This window comes from Ostrea edulis, chromosome 8 (assembly GCF_947568905.1).
Source record: "Ostrea edulis chromosome 8, xbOstEdul1.1, whole genome shotgun sequence".
NCBI classification, from domain to species: Eukaryota; Metazoa; Mollusca; class Bivalvia; order Ostreida; family Ostreidae; genus Ostrea; species Ostrea edulis.
This window is the reverse complement of record NC_079171.1, coordinates 16,345,700-16,369,153: the sequence shown is the minus strand read 5'-3', so window position 1 is coordinate 16,369,153 and position 23,454 is coordinate 16,345,700. Positions and strand designations below refer to the sequence as shown.

The 23,454-nt window shown below is 35.5% G+C and overlaps 1 protein-coding gene across 3 annotated transcripts in view; it reads left to right on the top strand.

Annotated features, from left to right (window-relative positions):
* LOC125661821 (colorectal mutant cancer protein-like) overlaps positions 1-23,454 on the top strand; it is a 52,275-nt gene that overhangs the window by 11,808 nt on the left and 17,013 nt on the right. Inside the window, exons 1-5 of one of the 3 annotated variants that reach the window (XM_048893931.2) lie at positions 4,408-5,824; positions 14,274-14,387; positions 16,682-16,824; positions 20,990-21,084; positions 23,128-23,303. In XM_048893931.2, coding sequence (XP_048749888.2) covers positions 5,711-5,824; positions 14,274-14,387; positions 16,682-16,824; positions 20,990-21,084; positions 23,128-23,303 — 642 coding nt within the window. In that variant the 5' untranslated portion in view covers positions 4,408-5,710. Of the gene's footprint in view, positions 1-4,407; positions 5,825-11,298; positions 12,143-14,273; positions 14,388-16,681; positions 16,825-20,989; positions 21,085-23,127; positions 23,304-23,454 lie in introns of those variants that run through there. The other 2 variants (XM_048893930.2, XM_048893929.2) reach the window with 2 other exon arrangements.

The following is a 23,454-nucleotide window of genomic DNA, read 5'->3' as shown; positions in this document are numbered from 1 at the left end:
ATCAGCCATGTTGTTGGATATCTAGTCTAAAACACCTTGTATCAAAGCTCATCAGCCACGTTGTTGGATATCTAGTTTACAACACCTTGTATCAAAGTTCATCAGCCACGTTGTTGGATATCTAGTCTAAAACACCTTGTATCAAAGCTCATCAGCCATGTTGTTGGATATCTAGTCTAAAACACCTTGTATCAAAGCTCATCAGCCACGTTGTTGGATATCTAGTCTAAAACACCTTGTATCAAAGCTCATCAGCCACGTTGTTGGATATCTAGTCTAAAACACCTTGTATCAAAGCTCATCAGCCATGTTGTTGGATATCTAGTCTAAAACACCTTGTATCAAAGCTCATCAGCCATGTTGTTGGATATCTAGTCTAAAACACCTTGTATCAAAGCTCATCAGCCACGTTGTTGGATATCTAGTCTAAAACACCTTGTATCAAAGCTCATCAGCCACGTTGTTGGACTGGTCAGAGTATCTCAGTGGTTAGAAGGTTCGCTATGTAACTAGGAAGTTGTGAGTTCATGTCCAACTTGTGCCATGACTATGTCAATCTTATGATGTGAAAAAAAATATTGATCTCTGCTTTGCGAAATGCTTGGCATTTAGAAATGAGACTCATGGGTCTTTTGGATAAGACCTTAAAGGGGTATGGACACGATTTGAGCTTAAAATTTTCAGTTTTTTTTTTTTTTTTACTGTTTACAATGCTTAACTAAGGTATTTCTAATGGTCAACCAAAATTTGAATATCAGTCGTTGAGTGAAATACAGCACTCACAATTCTTTGTTATGTAAACAAGACTCGTACCATGTTTTTGTTTACATATAGAATTCTTAATAGAAAATAGCATGTTTAAAACAAAATGGGATGTGACAAAACACTAGAAACTATATATAATTGTGTTCAGAATTAACTGTAAATTGAAAAAATTTGGTTTAAACGAAACATTTACTAATATATTTAACCTATGTAAACAAAAACATGGCAACAAATTGTGAGCTCTATTTCTCCTAGACAACTGACGTTCAAATTTTGCTGACCATTAGAAATACTCTAGTTAAGCATTCTAAACATTAAAGGTGGAAAAATAATATTTAAGAATTTTCAGGTCAAATCATATCCATGTCCCTTTAAAACCAGAGGTCCCAAGTTGTGACAGGCATAGGTACATTCAAGAACCATCACTGCGACAGCCCTAAATGCCAAGCATAGGTCTAAATTTGTGGCCCTTCACCTACAGCTGGTGATGTTGCAGTATCAAGAAAAGATCATGAGGGACATAGAACAAACAGTTTTTTTAGTGAAGGGGTATAGCTATGTCCATTGAGATGTTTTCCTCCATCTTACTGCATTGTTTCTGTGTTATATCTCGTGGAGATACTTACATTGATCATTTAGACTGACTTGCCTATAGAGTTATTAAGTCATTAGCTACAGATCTCTAGCTTGGGGGGGGGGGGGGGGGGATACTATTACATAAAGTCTTTAGGATTAAGTCTTTAATGAGGAGTTGGACCACCTTTCCTCTACCCTTTTAATTTCTTTTCTCCCTTCACTGTCTCCCCTTTCTAATAATATCTTCCTTCTATCCCCCCTTTTCTACGCCTCTAACTCCCCTTGTCCCCCTCCCTAGGTTTACGGGATACCCTCTCCTGGTCTATCCACATTAATAAACACCACTTTGTTCAGTATATATCTCCTAATTGTTAGGTATTACGTTAAACTATTTTTTTCTTTCACTAAGGAGCATCCTTTATGTACACTTTTTTGTGACTGTCTTCATTTAACATTAGCAATCACAGATAAAAAAAAATCAATTTGAACATGTTCCACAATAGAAGTACATCAGACCAAGTCATAAATCAAAAGAACCTTTTACCGAAATATTTTTTGTGCAAACAGACAAGTGTTTACACAAATTAGGAAGTTGATAAAATCTGGTGAATTTCCTCTTAGGCTAATGAAACACATGAAAAGAGCAAACTGGACTAAATGATGATAATGAAAAATTACAAATCGTCCAATATTTTTTGTTGCAAGGAATTTTGTTGACTTTATGATTACGAAATCAATAAACAGATGGTGGGTTCCAATACATTATAGAGAACAGTACTAATTTTGTAGCTTTAAAAAGGTGAATGATATTGTAAACAATTTTGATGCATACTTCTGGAGCCTGTAACTAAACATGCCATGCTAAATCAATGGATTTATTCCTTTGGCAGCTGATTTTTTTCAAAATTTAAAAGAACAATTTTACATTTGTCATGAATTAAATACATCAAGACAGACTGACAGTCACAGAGGACTGATAGACAGACATATAGACAGACTGACAGTCACAGGACTCACAGACAGACATATAGACAGACTGACAGTCACAGAAGACTCACAGACAGACATATAGACAGACTGACAGTCACAGAGGACTCACAGACAAACATATAGACAGACTGACAGTCACAGAAGACTCACAGACAGACATATAGACAGACTGACAGTCACAGAGGACTCACAGACAGACACAGTCACAGAGGACTCACAGACAGACATATAGACAGACTGACAGTCACAGAGGACTCACAGACAGACATATAGACAGACTGACAGTCACAGAGGACTCACAGACAGACAGACAGACATATAGACAGACTGACAGTCACAGAGGACTGATAGACAGACATATAGACAGACTGACAGTCACAGAGGACTCACAGGCAGACATATAGACAGACTGACAGTCATAGAGGACTCACAGACAGACATATAGACAGACTGACAGTCACAGAGGACTCACAGACAGACATATAGACAGACTGACAGTCACAGAGGACTCACAGACAGACATATAGACAGACTGACAGTCACAGAGGACTCACAGACAGACATATAGACAGACTGACAGTCACAGAGGACTCACAGACAGACATATAGACAGACTGACAGTCACAGAGGACTCACAGACAGACATATAGACAGACTGACAGTCACAGAGGACTCACAGACAGACACAGTCACAGAGGACTCACAGACAGACATATAGACAGACTGACAGTCACAGAGGACTCACAGACAGACATATAGACAGACTGACAGTCATAGAGGACTCACAGACAGACATATAGTTAGTCACAGAGGACTCACAGACAGACATATAGACAGACTGACAGTCACAGAAGACTCACAGACAGACATATAGACAGACTGACAGTCACAGAGGACTCACAGATGGACAGTCACAGAGGACTCACAGACAGACATATAGACAGACTGACAGTCACAGAGGACTCACAGACAGACATATAGTTAGTCACAGAGGACTCACAGACAGACATATAGACAGACTGACAGTCACAGAGGACTCACAGACAGACATATAGACAGACTGACAGTCACAGAGGACTCACAGATGGACATATAGACAGACTGACAGTCACAGAGGACTCACAGACAGACAGACAAACATATAGACAGACTGACAGTCACAGAGGACTCACAGACAGACATATAGACAGACTGACAGTCACAGAGGACTCACAGACAGACAGACAAACATATAGACAGACTGACAGTCACAGAGGACTCACAGACAGACATATAGACAGACTGACAGTCACAGAGGACTCACAGACAGACATATAGACAGACTGACAGTCACAGGACTCACAGACAGACATATAGACAGACTGACAGTCACAGAGGACTCACAGAGAAAACACACTATCAATACAGACTACATATAGTGATTCACATAATCCTAGCTTCACTGATCACACAGAAAATTCACACAGAGGATATGAGCTTTTCTCAATCTTTAAAACTGCATGTGCATGACTTTCTGTCTTGTATTTGCATAAGACATCATTAACCAAGGGAAAAGTCGGTGCACAGAATTCCTAATATTGATTGCCAGAAATGTAAATTGTGAATGCTAGATGGATGAATTCAACAGTTACAACACAACCCTATGCTAGCAGCAACAGTTTGGCTGAAAATGTAGTCTGCTGAATTCTTTAGAAGCAATTAAATTTTAAAGTAAAAAAAGACAAAGAATGGGAAATTCAAGTGACTCATGCAAACTGTTGATAATTTGCATGTCCATTTTATTTTCAAATCATATGAAATAAGTATGTCAAAGTCCATGATATTTGATTTAAAAGTTAGTCATATGAACAAATTTTAATCATCATAGTTATATTTACTGATAAGCTAGCAAAATGTAATAAGAAATTGATAAATTTGATTGTAAAATTAAAAAAAAACTATTCTACATTTGCTAGTTCATTCACAGTCCTTTAACTGATATCCAAGTACAAGACAGCAACTGTAATTTTTACACACTGGATATTCATGGGTCGACCTATTCAATGATAGCCACTTCAGCTTCAGATCAGAGATCAAGAATAAACATACTGTATTAGCTATCAGGCAGAACGTCCTATAATATATCACAGTGGATTTTTTTTCTGGGTGTATGATTCATTTTAAAGAATTTCAGTGTTGGAAAACATCTTTATTGGATCTAAGAGTAACTGACATTGATATGAATATTTATTGTACATGAGTAGTGTTGTATACATGCAAGTGTGTCTGGCCTCTCATGAAGTCAGCAGACTGAGTTTTCTTCAAGGAGGCAGATAGTAGCTGTTATAAGTGTAAGCAGACGACCAAACAGACACTCAATAGAGAATTGAATTTTCATTGCCATTATGAATGTTGGGAGGATAATTTTTGATGAAGGAAATTTTGCAAATTTTATTACTTATGTATGTACGGTGATTGAACCAAAGGATGGATAAGAAATGTTAGTGATGTTGTGAAGCGTGTGGGAGTTGTGTTAGTGCAATATTGAATACCTCTGAGCGATGTATTGAAACATTATATGAAGAGATACAAATGTTCGGGGATGATTATTGACAGAATAATTGTGAAAATCTGAACAGAAGATTCTGTTGATATTATTAAAGCTCTCGGAGGACTGGATTTTAAATAGTTCTAGTGAACTAGAGATGATTTTATATGTATTTCATTTCATTTTGAAACTGTTGATTCTAGTTTGATTTGGAATTACCACGTTAGAAGAATCAGGAAAATTTTGATGCTGTTCATGAGATTTATGCTTGATTTCTGTTCTCTGTGAATGATCAGAGTCCGTTCTTGTGAGCTATAGTGTCTTAAAATGAGCAGAACTGCTGAGGTAGGCCTGGTCCGGTACAAGTACCAGTGCATCAGGTGGTCATATATTATTCTATTGACAGAAAATTAACTGGAAGGTTGGGAATTTTATTGGTGGCATTTTAAATAGATTTTTGTGATGGTCGAAATTCATTATGAATTGTTTGATCTGTATTGGAATACACACACTTTGGAAATTTTAGTCAATTAATGCTATCATTTACACCGAGAATTTAGGATTATTTGGTAGAAAGCCAATATGTGCAAAATCAATGGAATTCTGGAATTTGAGCATGTAGGTTTATAATTATTATCAAGAACATTTTACAAGGGAGTTAGCTGATTAAGGTTTTGAATGTTTAATTCATCAGCAAATTGATTTAGAGAGATGATTTTTCAACCTCAGTGTGATTATAGAAAAGTGAATACAAAGCTTCTCGCAGGAATTCTTGAATCCTCTAAATCTCGGACACTTGTCATCTGCTGAGACAATTATCCAGTGACATTTTGGAAAGTAAAAATTTCTGACATGGAGGGCACTGGAACTTTAGAATCCCCTCAGTATGAGAGGATTTATGTGAATGGTTACCATGGCAACCAACAAAAACAACACAGCTGTGTGGAGGAGAATCCCACGTGTCAGGTGATCTTGTCTGTTTCAGTGATTTCCTCATTCCTGTTGTTTCTCATTCCGTTTCATTCATGTGTCTATTTTCATCATCCCGGATACTTGTTTCTCATTCCGATTCATTCATGTGTCTTAATTAGCATTTACAGATTTCATCATCTTTTCCCCTCTTTTCTCTCTTTCGTTGGTACAGTGCTCATATACACCTATTTCCTTGTTCTCCAGAATAAATGAAAAAGAACTGACACATTAATTAAAGGTATATGTGCCATATTAAACAGTATTTTGTTCGATGTTAAAAACAAGACCAAAGTTTTGTCGGGATGATAATTAACTATGAAAAATAATGACTTGACAATTTCCACAAATTATATACAGGTACTAAAGGAGTACTGGTCTAATGAATGTAAGGAGAAAATGGTGATTTTCTAGTGCATATTTATGAAGGAGTGACATTTATGGTTGTTGTGCACAAGCACACAGGGAAATATTATTAGATACACCATGGGAGTTATATATAGTCGATATATAATCATACTGAATGGTTATTTAATGTTAAACATAGAATTTAACTCCCCTTCTATTGCTCAAAGTGGATCTCTTTACCCTGTTTAATTCCGTCTGACTGTATCGCTAAATGTGTCCCGTCAACAGCCTGCAGGCCGCGTACATGCTTTCACTAGGTTGCCTTATAGTTCTTTACTTTTGAAACTGCATGTGCAACATCACATGATCATAAGTATTTCGAAATGGGGCATTCACTATCTAACATGGAGAATACATAATTAAATAGGAAATTAGCTTGATTACTTTTTATTCTGATTGAGTTAAATTGCATAATTTGCAGAAATTGTGTAATTTCTATAGCTTGATGTAAAATACATGCTTTTTAGCTCGTTGGGACGACTGTCTGGAGAGCTAGCTATTGTCATGGAGTCAGTGTCGGCGTCACTTTTAGGGAAAACTTTAACCTGTGCTATATCTTTTGAACCAAGGGGGATAGGGTTTTGATATTTCACATATAGATGCCCCATGAAGACCTTTGTTGTGGTATCAAGACTTTTGACCTTGTGACCTTGGACATTGACCTACTTTTTAAAAACTTTAATCTGGGCTATATCTTTTGAACCAGTAGGGATAAGGCTTTGATATTTTACATATAGATGCCTAATAAAGAGACCTTTGTTTTGGTTGAAGGCATTAGACCAATAATGACCTTTGCCTTGAACTTTGACCTAGTGTTCAAAAACTTTAACCTTTGTTATATCTTTTGAACCAAGAGTGATATAAATATAGTTGCCACATTAGATGACATTTCTTTTGTTACCAGAACTATTGACCTTGGACTTTGACCTACTTTTTAAAAACATTAACTTTGGCTATATCGTTTGAACCAAGGGGATAGGGATTTGATGTTTCATATCTAAATGCTTCCTGAGCAGGCCTTTGAAATGATATCAAAACTTTTGACCTAGTAACCTTGGACTTTGACCTATTTTTCAAAAACTTTATTTTGATCTAATTTAAGTTACTTAAACTTTCTGGCGATCGAGCTATGTATGTTGTCTTCTTACAACTCTTGTTATTCCTATGGTGATATCGAAAGAACACTGCATATATATATATATATATATATATATATATATATATGTATATAACTTTTAAGATTTCACATTAAGGCAGATCAGTAAAATGATATGAAAAGGATTAGACTGTGTGTGATTTTCTTTCCTTTTGAATCAGAATGTTCAAATAATATATAATCAATATGTGTGCAAAAAACAGAAACAGAGTATTGCACCCAGAGACGGTCTCTCATCCAAGGTGGCTGAAAACAACACATACAGGATCTTGTACCAAAAGTCTTAACTATAGCCTACAGCTATACTATGGGAAACATGTTCACTAGCACACCCCCCCCCCCCCCCTTAAAATTATTTGCTATTAATTGGCGAACCGTGACTACTTCCGATATCCTATATCACATTATAATGATTGGTTGATGATTGGTGGTTTCTCAAATGTATTATTGTGTGTGGTCATGTGGTGTTTATATCCTGCTAAATTTCATTTTTGAGTGATTATTGTTCTTTAATATCAAGTGAATATTTATTCAAGATTTGGAACCATATGCTCTTTGACAGCAATTTTTCAAATATATGATTGTTCTGATATAAGTGATATTCATACATTGATGTACTGTGTGAAATATGGAGGCAATTTCTTAGATTATAATTTCAACTTTGAAATTATCTGGATTTGCGATGGAGATTCCACTTTTAAGAGTACTACATGTAGTACCTAGATCTGGACATGGAGGTTAGCCAGAGTGTTATTGTTAAGCCGTAATTCACAACACTGTCACTGCTTGGAGGTTAGCCAGAGTGTTATTGTTAAGCCGTAATTCACAACACTGTCACTGCATGGAGGTTAGCCAGAGTGTTATTGTTAAGCCGTAATTCACAACACTGTCACTGCATGGAGGTTAGCCAGAGTGTTATTGTTAAGCCGTAATTCACAACACTGTCACTGCATGGAGGTTAGCCAGAGTGTTATTGTTAAGCCGTAATTCACAACACTGTCACTGCATGGAGGTTAGCCAGAGTGTTATTGTTAAGCTGTAATTCACAACACTGTCACTGCATGGAGGTTAGCCAGAGTGTTATTGTTAAGCCGTAATTCACAACACTGTCACTGCATGGAGTCAGTCAATACACATTTACTGAAATTGTCTTTAAATTTTTTGTGGATTATAAACTTGATATCTAGATTTGTAAATTGAAAATTATCAATTACTCGCTTTAATATTTTAAAGTCTTTATCACCATTATCATCTGGATGACATTATACTGTTGACATGAGTGTTGAAGAAATATCCAAATGAAATAATTAATTATTCTATTTTCCTGATTTTAAAGATAGTATTACGTTAAACACTAGAAAAACATAAACATTTCATTATCTTCATATTTATGTCTCAGGACAGGAGGATCTTATTGTTATCCTCAAAGTTATAGTGGATCTAAGATGGGTGGAGGATGTAAAATAGCTTATGAACACTTCTCCTATATGGCTTTTCAGATAGCCTTGAAATTTTGCACAGTACTTCATTATCATTTAACGATGTTGTTCTGACCCAAGGAACTAAAGTTTTCCTACAATTTGCAGTGGATCAAAGGGGAGTGTTTTATTAGTTTTTTTTTTTTTTTTCATGTACAAGGGTTTGTTCACTTTTTTACTGGTACTTCAGTATAACAGTCATTATATTTGTATCATATATGTACAACAGTGACATTGATCACAACATGTCAAATCTTTTTTCCATCTTTTTCCTTAATGCACAAAGTAGAGTTCATGATGACCATGTTCCTGCTCATGCTTTCTCCTCCATACCATGCAGTACATTAAGGAGAAAGGATCATAATTTGGAACACTTTTAGTTTGGGGAGCCATTTTTTTTTTATGAAAACACATTATATTTTATGTTATGAATTGATCATGAAAATCACAAATTATATGTAAGGCTGTTCCTACTTGAGCCTATTGAGGCTACACCCCTACTCTTTAATGTTATTTCATGCTTATTAAGTTAGCTGGAATATGCTGGATTTTTGTCCCCACTTGTAGCAAAATGCGGTGGATATTATGAGTTATGCAGGTACAATGAAGGGTGAAATCCCGGGCTATATTCTCTACACCTTTAAACTGCAGGCTGCATTGTGTGTAAGTTAATACAAGCCAGGGTAAATCCCCGTACACCCTTGATCGGACCTAGATAACTAATTTATTTCCTATATGTAACCAAATGCATGTAATTAGCTAGTGATTACAAGAAGGAATTCAAGTCAGATAAATTTTACATATATAACAAGCCAGGGTAAATAATGTAACATCACAATACACTGAATCATGACGAATACATTCCAAGGTAGAAACATCATCAGTTTTTTCTTTGCATGCAAAAATACAATCCATTTTAATGTCATGTTATTTGCCCTTGGTTTCAGCAGGGTTACTGTTACTTTTCAGTAACCTTGTTAACCAATAGATGTATCAACATTTAAGTGTGAGTTACATCCCTTTGCGGGGTCAGCCAAAGATCATTTGGTGAAAAACCAAGTTTTCCTTCTTTACCTGACCAAATGTAAATGTTATTTATATTGTGAATTTTAGCTAATTATCAAGCTTTCATACAAGTTTATGGGTTGCCCCACCCTGTGGCATATTATTGTAGTTGACTGCAATTGATGGAAAAATAACAGATGTCAAAACTACAGATCAGAAAATTATAAAGGCCAACGCAGGGAAATACGATTTTTAACCTGGAGATGGCGGACAAGGGACGTAACTTGTGCAAAGTGTTGATACATGTAAATGAAACTTGTCTTACAATAATAACTTGGGTGCATCATTACATCTTATATGAGGCACACTGTAATGAATAGTTTTTATACTGTAAAACCAGCCCCCCCCCCCCCCCCCCCACCCCTACACACATCAGGTGATTAAGTGTTTATGTTAATGTCAAAATCAAAAGATTGCAAGATATATGTATTTAAATGTCAGTGGTGATTTTTATGTACTGTAAAGCTTAGTCATTTTAGTAAAAACTGACAAAGATGACTTTGACAGTTAATACCCCCCCCCCCCCTTTTAAATCAGATACAAGGATTGACATGTCAGAATGCAATTTTAGTTTTTGAATTTATTTCTGAGAAGTACAATACATTAATTTTTGCTTGCTGTTACTTTGAATTGTGATGTGTTCTAGCTATTATTTTGCTGTTATTTTGAATTGTGATGTGTGCTAGCTATTATTTTGCTGTTATTTTGAATTGTGGTGTGTGCTAGTTATTATTTTGCTGTTACTTTGAATTGTGATGTGTGCTAGTTATTATTTTGCTGTTATTTTGAATTGTGATGTGTGCTAGCTATTATTTTGCTGTTGTTTTGAATTGTGATATGTGCTAGCTATTATTTGGGCCTTGGAATTACTGTAGAGCTTGAGACTTTTTAGGCTACAATGTTACTTTGTTTTTATTCTCACTGAACCAAACTGTATTGAGGAAGGAACTAACATTTCCTGATTCTTGGTGTATATATAACTTATGATGATTAAATTGTTTAAGTGTTTAGAGGTCCCTGTGGATAAGTATTTGTATCTGGCTGAGCTTAGTTCACAATACTCTGATCTACTGTCAGATTATATATTTCACATTCGGTATGACAGCATTAGGAGACTGCTATACCTCCATCATTAAATACAAGGTTCAGAAATTCAACCCCAGGTCCTTGGAAAATGTTAAGATCCTCACCCAATCTCTTCAAAATTTTACATTTATTGGCAGTTGTGAGACAAACCACTGCTAATTTTATAATAGACTTTTACTTAATTTATCTGTTTGACAGACAAAATTTTGAGATGGCCTTAAGTAAAGTCTTGGGTGCAGTAATTTAGAATTTCAAAGTGTTTTTTTGGGGGGTGGGTGGGGGTTAACTGATGTTGTGTAAGGTTATAGCAAGTTGAAAAGCTCTTTGGAAAAATAAACTTTTTTTTAAAGAAGGAAGATCCCCCTGTGAGCCTCAGTATGGGTCAATTTTTCCAACGTACGCTTAAGGTCGCATTAACAAATGTTTGTGATCATTATTAGAATTTTTTACTTATCCTGGATGTTATATGATTTAGATATGGATGACATTGATCTGTAGGACATGGTTTAAGTCTAGTCCCAGGAAGGATTCAGTTGGAAATTTTGATATAATGAAAATGAGTGATAGGAAAAAGTGTATCATTTCTGGATACTCAAACTTCAGTATTGTTCAGTGCTCAATGGACATGATATAAAAATTGTTGAAGTTATATGTGTTTTGAATTCTCGGATGTTATGAATTTTGCCTTAAGACTAATGTTTTGGATCATTTCAAATTGGAGTTTATGCCAGGATTATTTTTTTCAATTTACATTTTTGAAGTTTTGATTTGGATTGAGAATTTTTTTTATTTTTGCATTTTTCGATATTATGGATTAAAATTATTTGGCCTTATGACTTCTACTGAAGTGATTTTCATGTGATTTTAAAGATTTAAAATGCAATTATGAATCATAAAAAGGACAAAAATTTTGGAGAGCTGGTTAAACTAAGATTAGCAAAATACGAGTCCTTGACAAGACCTTGCCCCCATTCTTACCCAATACCCCCTTGTCACGTATATAAGCGCTCTTGGTCGTATGATGAGAAAGAACTCATATCAAGGAAGATGCACATCACTACTAATAAAATGATAAGACATGAACCTGTTGACAACGTGAAGAGAGAGAAAGAGCCAGAATATGTGAGACATTTAATTACCATAATTATCAGATTGTGACTATATCCTACAAGTGAACATGTGCTTTTTCTTTAAAACATGCAAGATGTTTTTTGTGTTGCCTGTGATTTGCAGCAACATTTAGAAATTATTTTGTGTATATACTGTCAGTCACATTCTAGAACTTTGTGTATAATGTCTGTCACATCCTAGAACTTTGAAACTGTTCATGATAGGATCATAGGACATTGGTCTTTTAACATTTGTGATCCTATTTTAAAGGTCTTTTGTTATATACAATGATCACTGATGCCCTTGTAATCTGGTAACCTTTTAAACTGGTACCTTTATAGTCTGATGCCCCTTTAGACTGTGATAACCTTGTAGACTGGTGTCCTTATAGACTGATAACCTTGTAGACTGATGTCCTTGTAGACTGTGGTAAACTTGTAGAGTGTAATAACCTTGTAGATTGATAGCCTTATAGACTGATAACTTTGTAGACTGATGTCCTTGTAGACTGTGATAACCTTGTAGACTGATGTCCTTGTAGACTGTGATAAACTTGTAGACTGATGTCCTTGTAGACTGTGATAAACTTGTAGACTGATGTCCTTGTAGACTTTGATAAAGTTGTAGAGTGTGATAATCTTGTAGATTGATAACCTTATAGACTGTGATAACCTTATAGACTGTGATAACCTTGTAGACTGATAACATTTGTAGACTGATGTCATTGTAGACTGTGATAACCTTGTAGACTGTGATAACCTTGTAGACTGATGTCCTTGTAGACTGTGATAAACTTGTAGACTGTGATAACCTTGTAGACCGATAGCCTTGTAGACTGTGATGACCTTGTAGACTGATAACATTTGTAGACTGATGTCATTGTAGACTGATAACCTTGTAGACTGTGTTAACCTTGTAGACTGATGTCCTTGTAGACTATGATAACCTTGTAGACTGATGTCCTTGTAGACTGTGATAAACTTATAGAGTGTGATAACCTTGTAGACTGATAACCTTGTAGATTGATAACCTTATAGACTGTGATAACCTTGTAGACTGATGTCCTAGTAGATTGATAACCTTGTAGACTGATGTCCTTGTAGACTGTGATAACCTTTTAGGATGTGAAAACCTTGTAGTGTGTGATAACTTTGTAGACCGTGATACCATTATAGTCTGTTATAACCTTGTAGACTGATAACCTTATAGACTGTGATGTCCTTGTAGATTGATAACCTTGTAGACTGATGTCCTTGTAGACTGTGATAACCTTGTAGACTGTGATAACTTTGTAGATTGATGTCCTTGTAGACTGTGATAACCTTGTAGACTGATGTCCTTTTAGACTGTGATAACCTTGTAGACTGTGATGTCCTTGTAGATTGATAACCTTGTAGACTGTGATAACCTTGTAGACTGATGTCCTTGTAGACTGATAATATTTGTAGACTGATATCTTTGTAGACTGTGATAACCTTGTAGACTGTGATGTCCTTGTAGACTGATGTCCTTGTAGACTATGATAACCTTGTAGACTGATGTCCTTGTAGACTGTGATAACCTTGTAGTCTGATAGCCTTGTAGACTGTGATAACCTTGTAGTCTGATAACCTTGTAGACTGATGTCCTTGTAGACTGATAACCTTGTTCACTGATGTCCTTATAGTGTGATAACCTTGTAGACTGTGATAACCTTGTAGACTGATGTCCTTGTAGACTGATAACCTTAAAGTGGCACACATATTCCTAAGAACAGCCTAGTAGCTAGATAGTGTTTTGAATTCTACAGGTATATGTAAACAGAGGCTGAGTACTTTATATGACTTATAGTTAATAAAGGTATATGACTGTGTATTGATTAGTCCCCTCACTGACTCCAGAACAGATAATTACATCATTTTGTTGATAACTGTTTAGACCACTATAGTTTTTCTTGATTCATTGGCCCAAAGCCTTATTTATAGAAGGAAACGCACAAGGGTACATAGATGTACATGTTTATTATTTGAGAATTGTTTACACGCTATTGCATGAATTGCTAGAATGTTGTTTTTAAAGAATTTGCATATTCAGTAATATTTGTTTGTCATTAATGAAATTACTGCTAGGAATACATAATCAAGTGCAATCTCTTTAATTGCAGCTCCATCTAGCAGCATTGACATCTTTAAAAGGGGAGATAATTGAACTAAACAACAGACTCCACCATGTGACCAGTGAACGAGACGTCCTAGAGAAACAAATCAACAGGTTACAGGTAGGTGTAGGGATTCATCTATCTACAAATAAACAGGTTACAGGTACATATATCTACAAATCAACAGGTTTCAGGTACATCTGTCTACAAATAAACAGGTTACAGGTACATCTGTCTACAAATCAACAGGTTACAGGTACATCTATCTACAAATCAACAGGTTACAGGTACATCTATCTACAAATCAACAGGTTACAGGTACATCTGTCTACAAATCAACAGGTTTCATGTACATCTGCCTACAAATCAACAGGTTACAGGTACATCTGTCTACAAATAAACAGGTTACAGGTACATCTATCTACAAATCAACAGGTTACAGGTACATCTGTCTACAAATCAACAGGTTTCAGGTACATCTGCCTACAAATCAACAGGTTACAGGTACATCAGTCTACAAATAAACAGGTTACAGGTAGGTGTAGTGATCCATAGGTCCTCAGTACCCCTTCCTTGTCGCAAGAGGCGATGAAATGGGATGGTCCTATGTATGAGACCATATAAACCGAGGTCCCGTGTCACAGAAGGTATGTCACGATAAAGATATCCCTCTCTGCTCAAAGGCCGTAAGCACTGAGCATAGGCCTAAAATTTTGCAGCCCTTTACCGGCAATATTGTCATCTCCATATAAGTGAAAGATTCTCAAGAGGGACGTTAAACAATATACTATCAATCAATGATCCATCAACAGGTTATAAGAGGGACGTTAAACAATATACAATCAATCAATGATCCATCAACAGGTTATAGGAGGGACGTTGAACAATATACAATCAATCAATGATCCAACAACAGGTTATAGGAGGGACATTAAACAATATACAATCAATCAATGATCCATCAACAGGTTATAGGAGGGACGTTAAACAATATACAATCAATCAATGATCCATCAACAGGTTATAGGAGGGACGTTAAACAATATACAATCAATCAATGATCCATCAACAGGTTATAGGAGGGACGTTAAACAATATACAATCAATCTATGATCCAACAACAGGTTATAGGAGGGATGTTAAACAATATACAATCAATCAATGATCCAACAACAGGTTATAGGAGGGACGTTAAACAATATACAATCAATCAATGATCCAACAACAGGTTATAGGAGGGACGTTAAACAATATACAATCAATCAATGATCCATCAACAGGTATAAGTTGATGTTGTTATCCATCAATAGCTCTATAGATGTTGTCATCTGTGAACAGGTTATAGAGACACACAGGTGTTATCATGGTCATCCATTAACAGGTTACAGGTAGGTTTTATCCATTATGTGCAGAAAACACATTCCAAGGAAAATGGTTTATCACCTTGTATGTGTGTTGTTCAGTCAGGGGTGTTTTCAATAATGCTGACCCAAAATATGAATATTGTACAAGTTTGCTTATTCTAGGGGAGTGATTTCTGATGAGATAGATAGGTGAATATTGTGTATGTATATCTACACTGCAGAGGTATTTATAGATTGCTGAATATAGAGTGTTTTATTTATTTATAGATTGCTGAATATAGTGTATGTTTTATTTACACTGCAGAAGTAGTTTTAGATAGGGAATTATTGTGTATGTTTTTGTATACGATGTTTATTTTCACAATGAGATTATCTTTGTGTAACTGTTGTAGTATAAAATTAAGAGAATTTAAAGTAATTTCTGTTCCATACTGACAGCACTAGTGGTAATAATTAACAGTAAAAATTAAGTCAGAAAAACAATGCATCTTGTGAATGTACAGAAACAAAAAAAAACAGCAATGACATAATTACTTGACGTTCCACTGATTTAGGATGACACAACAATGATGTCACATTCAACACCATTATTTCTTACAAAAGTGTTCGAGTTTATAAACATGTTGATTTAGTATGTGAACAAATGAATAGAGATTGTGAAGCTGTTGAATGAGCCGTTGAACATATCAATTGAACCTGTGAACTTATTGATTGAACCTGTGAACATATTGATTAACTTGTGAACTTATTGATTGAACCTGTGAACATATTGATTAACTTGTGAACTTATTGATTGGCTTATGAACATATTCAGTCTATCAACTTTTTGATTCTGATAACAGTTCACATAATGACTGATCATGATGCACTGGCATTACGGTTAAAAATTTTAGGTGAAAACTAACAGAAAACAAGGGAGGGGGGTGCGTATGACATTAGACATTCAGCGTGGTAACAGTTTTATCACTGTTGTATTTATTAAATACATGAAAATAGAAATTGTTTTATTATGAATCCCCAGGTTTCCTATCACTCGGTTTTGTATTATAGGCAGATAAGCTGAGGCTGCAGCATGAGTGTGAGAAGAGACTGGATATTACAGCAGGGCGGTATGAGGAGCGGATCACAGAACTTCACAGTGTCATAGCAGAGCTTAGGAAAAAGATAGAGAGGCACCAGATTAATGTCATTAGGTAGGAAAAAGATAGAGAGGCACCAAATTAATGTCATTAGGTAGGAAAAAGATAGAGAGGCGCCAAATTAATGTCATTAGGTAGGAAAAAGATAGAGAGGCACCAAATTAATGTCATTAGGTAGGAAAAAGATAGAGAGGCACCAGATTAATGTCATTAGGTAGGAAAAAGATAGAGAGGCACCAAATTAATGTCATTAGGTAGGAAAAAGATAGAGAGGCACCAAATTAATGTCATTAGGTAGGAAAAAGATAGAGAGGCACCAGATTAATGTCATTAGGTAGGAAAAAGATAGAGAGGCGCCAAATTAATGTCATTAGGTAGGAAAAAGATAGAGAGGTGCCAAATTAATGTCATTAGGTAGCAGGAAAATTGATTTATTACAGTTTTGTTTGCTTATATTTGTATTTCAAGAGTAGAAATTTTAAATCATCATTATACCAGAGTTTCACATTACTGTTATAAGTCAATTTGAGTTTGACAGAAACAATGTTACACAGAACACAGTACGATTGTGTACATAAAAAGGCCCAAAAAATTTCTTTGTTTTAAACGTGTCTTGAATCAAGCTTTATCTGTGTTTTAAGTAAGTGAAATATATGCCAAGTACAAGTATACTATTTCAACTTATTAAATCAGAGTTGCTGCTTATTTGATAGCATTATTACATCATGAATAACACTTTTCCCTGCCTTTTTGCAAAAAGAGCTTGATAAGGCTTGAAAGGTGCCCATCCGTCGAAAAAATTTAAATTATATTCTGTAATATATATTGTGTATTGATAGAAGATAAAAAATGTATTTGCATATGAATTTGCTTGATGCATGCGTGGGTTGTATGTTTTCTGAAAGGAAACCTCCTGATTTTTTTCATTGATTTGGACAATTTTATGCCAACTTCACGCTCCTATCATACAACACAAAGCAATTTTAGATTATTAAGTTAAACGTATTTTTGGGGTTTGCTTATACATTCCTTATTTGAATGCCAGATTTTGTGACTCCCACTGAAATCATACATTTTCTAGGCAAGATGACTGTAGAAACTGTACCTACTTCTTTATGAATAATTTTAGTGGGTTATGAGAAATTCATATTGTTTATTAATTAAGCCATTGTAATTTGTAAGATAAAAATGAAGAACTCTAAATCTGTGTAATGGAAGGCAGTAAGCATTTACATTATATTTTATAACCTTCATGAAGGAATGAAAAATGGTAATTAACATATACGCCGCGGTGGTCTAGAGGTTAGAGCATTTGCCTCGCATGCGGAAGGCAGGGTTCGAATCCCGGCCTTGACAGACCTAAGTCGTTAAAACAGGTAGTGACAGTTCCATCGCCAAATGCTCGGCATAAGGTGTGAATGTCATGGGTCCTCGGAGATGACCTTAAAAACGGATGTCCCATGTCACAGGTGTGGCAAGCTAAAGAACCCTCACTGCTCAATGTTCATAAGTGCTGAGCATAAGCCTAAATTTGAAGCCCTTCACTGGTCTTTGTTACCTCTCCATATGAGTGAAAAATTCTCGAGTGAGACGTTAAACAAGACACAATCAATCACTATATACATAGATATATACTCTTGCAATGTTAGATACTTAAATTTAGCATAAAATTTTAAAATAAGTCACAATTTTGGTAAGAAATGAGTGATTGTTTTCAAGATTGTTTTCTGATCAATGATAATTGACATGCCCGATGTGACAGTGTTAACGATGATTTAACTAACAATTCTGATATCTAGATTCTGAATGAAGATTATTTCACTGCTTGTTATGAGGAGGTTCATGAGGAGCGAGCTCAGATTATGATGGTTTTAATGCTTAGACTATATTTATATTTAATTTGATTGCACACTATGATTGATTACTTTGATTATATGTAATATTTTCAAAATGAAATCTTATCAAAAAACAAACGTTTGGAGGATTTATTCACACATCTAAACAACATTAGTAGCTTAATTTAATGACAGAAAATTATTGAGAGAGTCGTATTATTAAGGGCGGTGTGTTACTGTGAAATCTTCACTGTTCATGGGGGGGGGGGGGGGGGGGGGGGGGGGGGGGGGGGTTGATGTTCGTGGGTCACTCTTGCCCACAAATTTATGTATCCTCGAGCATTTTTTTTTTAAGCAAGTAGAGTTACCTCTCTTAGTGCATTTTATCGCTTACCCACGAAAGTACGTCCCCATAAACCAGCAAAATTTTGCTTACCCACGAACATTGGCCCCCACGAATAAAAATGATTCCACAGTATTTTCAATAGCAGCTAATTTTCCAGTGTATTATTTTCAATAGCAGCTATAAATTTTTGAAGAGTATCATGTTTATCAAGACTATAGGATATAGAGCACAGTGTAAAATAACATGTATTGTTGAGGATATAGAGCACAGTGTAAAATAACATGTATTGTTGAGGATATAGAGCACAGTGTAAAATAACATGTATTGTTGAGGATATAGAGCACAGTGTAAAATAACATGTATTGTTGATCTTTAAGCAGACCAAGATTCCAGATTTCAATCGCATACACTGACATCTATATAGAAATGGCAGGTGGGGAGAAGATAGGAAGATGTTGGGGTCAAAGGTCATAAGTTAAGGTCATGTTTACATGTAACGAGTAATGAACATTTTGAGATGTGATCCATTAAATTGGAGATTTCCTTGTTAAGTGCAATATTATTTCATGTTTAAGAGTGAAACTTGGAGTAGATTGACTGTTGTCTTCCCAGTGAAAACTCCAGCTGTTGCAGCACTTTAACTGTTGAATGTTGTTCCCTTGCATGAGCAGGACATGACCGACAAAATCAATATGGTGGCCTGCCGCTGAGGTCTATCAGGGGAGAGAGGGGGCTGCAGTAGTGGAGTGTGCATGAATAGGATTCCCTAACCGTGTATTGATTAGCTATCACATGGCGTATGTTTGGAAGCTTTTACATGTTTAATGGGTTCATGCTGCAGATTTGTTGACAATTGTTCCGAGTTTTACCATTATTGCTTATGGTGGGCACAACTTTGCAAATCAGTGTTTTATGAATGTAACTTTAGTAATTTAAAATGGTGTTATTTTCAACTTGTGGGATTCTCTTCTTTCTTTCTCTCATCAAAGTAGTGTTTTAATTTACATTAATTTTAATGATCTATCATTTTCAAATTGTTGTTCTCTCTATCTGACTCTTTTGACATCTATGTGATTGGATAGTGACCTTGTTTAAACCTCTGAGGGCTAGCTTTGAATTTTACTTAGAATGTTGCAAGGAAAGATTAAGATAACGATCAATGATCATATAACGATCAGTGATCAATTTCATAACATTACTCCTATAAAGAATACAGAGTAGGGCAAACATGGACCTCTGAACACACCAGAGATGGGATCAGGTGCCTAGGAGGAGTAAGTATCCCCTGTCAACTGGTAACATCCGCTGTGAGCCCTGTATCTTGACCAGGTGTACAGAGTTATCTGTAGTCAAAATCAGTGTGCCAAGAATGACCTAACAATTAGTATGAAACATGACCCGATGATAGGTTGTATTGGCATTTGGGTAATGCTGACTTTAAATGAGACTGTTGAAACCCTGTAACATCAACTTATTTGTCAGTACCTGCCTGGATTTAAAAACTGGACATATGCAGAACAAGCTCTTGTGTACTGAATAATTTGAGAGATGTAAACACCATATGCAGGTGATAATGGAATATTGCTACCATGAACATTGCAAGTTGGCGATGGAGAAGCTGAAGTCGTCAGTTACACATTGTCATATTACAATTTCTACCTGATTGATTTAAAGTGTTGCCTGATATTGATTTTCATCTCTCTTCTGTCTGTTCCTCTATGTTATAAGTAGCTTAATGTGCAGTATTTAATGTCAATTGTATCTTGAACTCGTAAGATTGAATAAGTATGAATTTATTTCAAGGTGTAGGATATAGGATTTTTTTAGGGGGGGATCCAGCATTAGTATGTTTTGAATTTTTAAAGCACTATTACTTGTGTCATGAAAGTTCTGATAATGTAAGTTAAACTTCCTGGAATCATTTGTGGGTGTGGTAAAATGAAAGTGAACTGCTGATACTTTTGTCATGTTGGAAATAATTGCCTGTTTTATCATACTTTCCTGTATCACACAAAGAATTTTGTATTTTGTGTTTTAGAGAAGAAGATGAGTATGAGGACACAGCAGCACAGAGCAACAAGAGTAATGATGGGGGGAGTCGTGCCGCCAACGAATCACAGGCCAACAGTCTGGGTATGGAATGACTGCATACTGTTCCACTGTCGCTTGTATAATTACTGCATACTGTTCCGCTGTCACTTGTATAATTACTGTGTACTGTTCCACTGTCGCTTGTATAATTACTGTGTACTGTTCCACTGTCGCTTGTATAATTACTGCATACTGTTCCGCTGTCGCTTGTATGATTACTGCGTACTGTTCCGCTGTCGCTTGTATGATAAACATCTTGATATTTGTTGTAAGGCCATCGCACGACCGACCCATTTCTAACCCCCCGACTGGAAAGTTTTTAATGACATAATTTCGGCTATGTTTTTTTTCCCCACTTGATTTTCTGACTTCTGTTTTCTTTCAAGTTCCTATCCGCATTTGGTTCATCTTCACAAGTCAAGGGTTATTGATTCATTACCTCGCATCAGTCACCATTCAAAACACGGGTTTGGGACGGGATGACGCAATAAGCTAAAATTAAATCATCCAATGAGATTCCTCCGACGTTTAAGATGCAAGTTTGGAAAGAGCCAAAACAGAAAGTAAACAATGGTCTTCATGGGGTACTTTTCTTAACATCAAGAACATTGCTTGTTGTTTTTATTTTGTAACGAGGTAACTAATCAATAGCCCTTGACTTGTGAAGATGCGTTTTGTTTTGCTTTTTGTTTTGTTCTTTGCAGCGTTTTGTAAATCGCTGCAATTTTAAGCGCTCAAATGATCGATTCGGCACATGGCATACTGGTAGAATTTTATCTATCTGACGAGGCATCATTCGATAATTATGGACACAAACAACAACTGTGTCCGATGAAAATGTAAATGGGTACCCAGAATATTCGGAAATACCCATAATTTACCGAAAATTGCCGAAATGCCCCCAGGAATTAGTTTTCGAAATACCACCTAAAAGTATCGAAATTCCCCTATATTTTATACATTAATGCATATTAAGTTTATATATGTTAATCTTTTATGATAAAATGTTTTTAAATTTGTGATTGTAAATTTAGGGAATTCAATTGTGTTCATTGCTTGCATTCACGATGTTTCAAAGAAAGATAACTCTAGCAAAATTTATACATAACATAACATTTTTATTTTCCAATCAAGGGCCCTCAAGGGGCAGCATGAGATTTTTTCCCCTATGCAATATTTGTTTGAATTGCAAAATTATATGAATGCTGATTTAATTCAACTTAAGCAATGTATATATATAATGATGAGGAAATAATGCTTGAACACATTCTTCTAAATGAAAGAAAAATAACATGAGATACCTTCCTTAGATTAACACAAATTCTAATAAACCAAGACTTTTTTTATTAAGAAAATTATGTTATTTTTTCTACAGAGACGGTATTTTACACATTGAATCAATCCCTAATCTTTCAATTTAACTTTAAAAAATTTATTCAAAGGGGAATTTCGTTAGTTCTAATGGGCATTTCGGTAATTCGAGGTACCGCGGAGCACGGATTTGATGTATCAGAAATCGTTTGACCAACATCATTGAACATGAAATTGTATTGAGTTTATACGAATAATGTTTTAGAACAACAACAATGCTACCAAGTTTCAGTTGCATAATACATGCATGTTACATTGGCCATTGAGAGTAAAATCATGGCAACCAAGACTCTAGACAAATTTGAAAAAACAATGAACATATTCAAGACCTGGAAAACAAACACCCACAAAAACAAGTAACATATCAGAATAACAAAATGATATATGAGCCATACACAAACTACTCCTGTCCATGAAGTTAAAACTGCACTTTTTAGAGAGGTTTCTGACAGTTCTGCAAGTAATTCACTGTTATAGGGTTAATTCTTCAAAAGAACACAAGATATAAAAACTGTTTTGATATTCAATATATTTTCAGCAAAAAAAAAAAAAAAATCCCTACCGACCGACCCAGTATTTTTTATGACCCTCGGGCTATGGCAAACCAACATTTTTTTAAATGTGGCCTAAAATAATGTCTCGTATTTGGATCAGAGACTGTGATTACATGTTCGAGTCTTTACAAGCTATGTATTTTTAAATTTTTTTTTTTAGATATCCTTGGTAGCGACTTGAACACTGAAATATCCCAAGTGGTAACAGCTCTGGACAATGTCATAGAGAATCAGCCAATGACAGCAGGGCAGGGGACTGTGGAGGAGGGGTGTAATACTGAAGAAGCACTGTGTGATATCGAGGACAACGACAGCGCCGAGGAACTGGCCATACAGGTAATGGAGACCAGGTTATTGGGAACCAGACTGTGTAAAATGTATAATTGTTGATATTACATGTGATTATGTTTTGTTTTATTGATTATGTAGTTAATTCGTATTTATCATTGTAAATTATTCAAAGCTGAGATCTGATAGAAATAGTGTG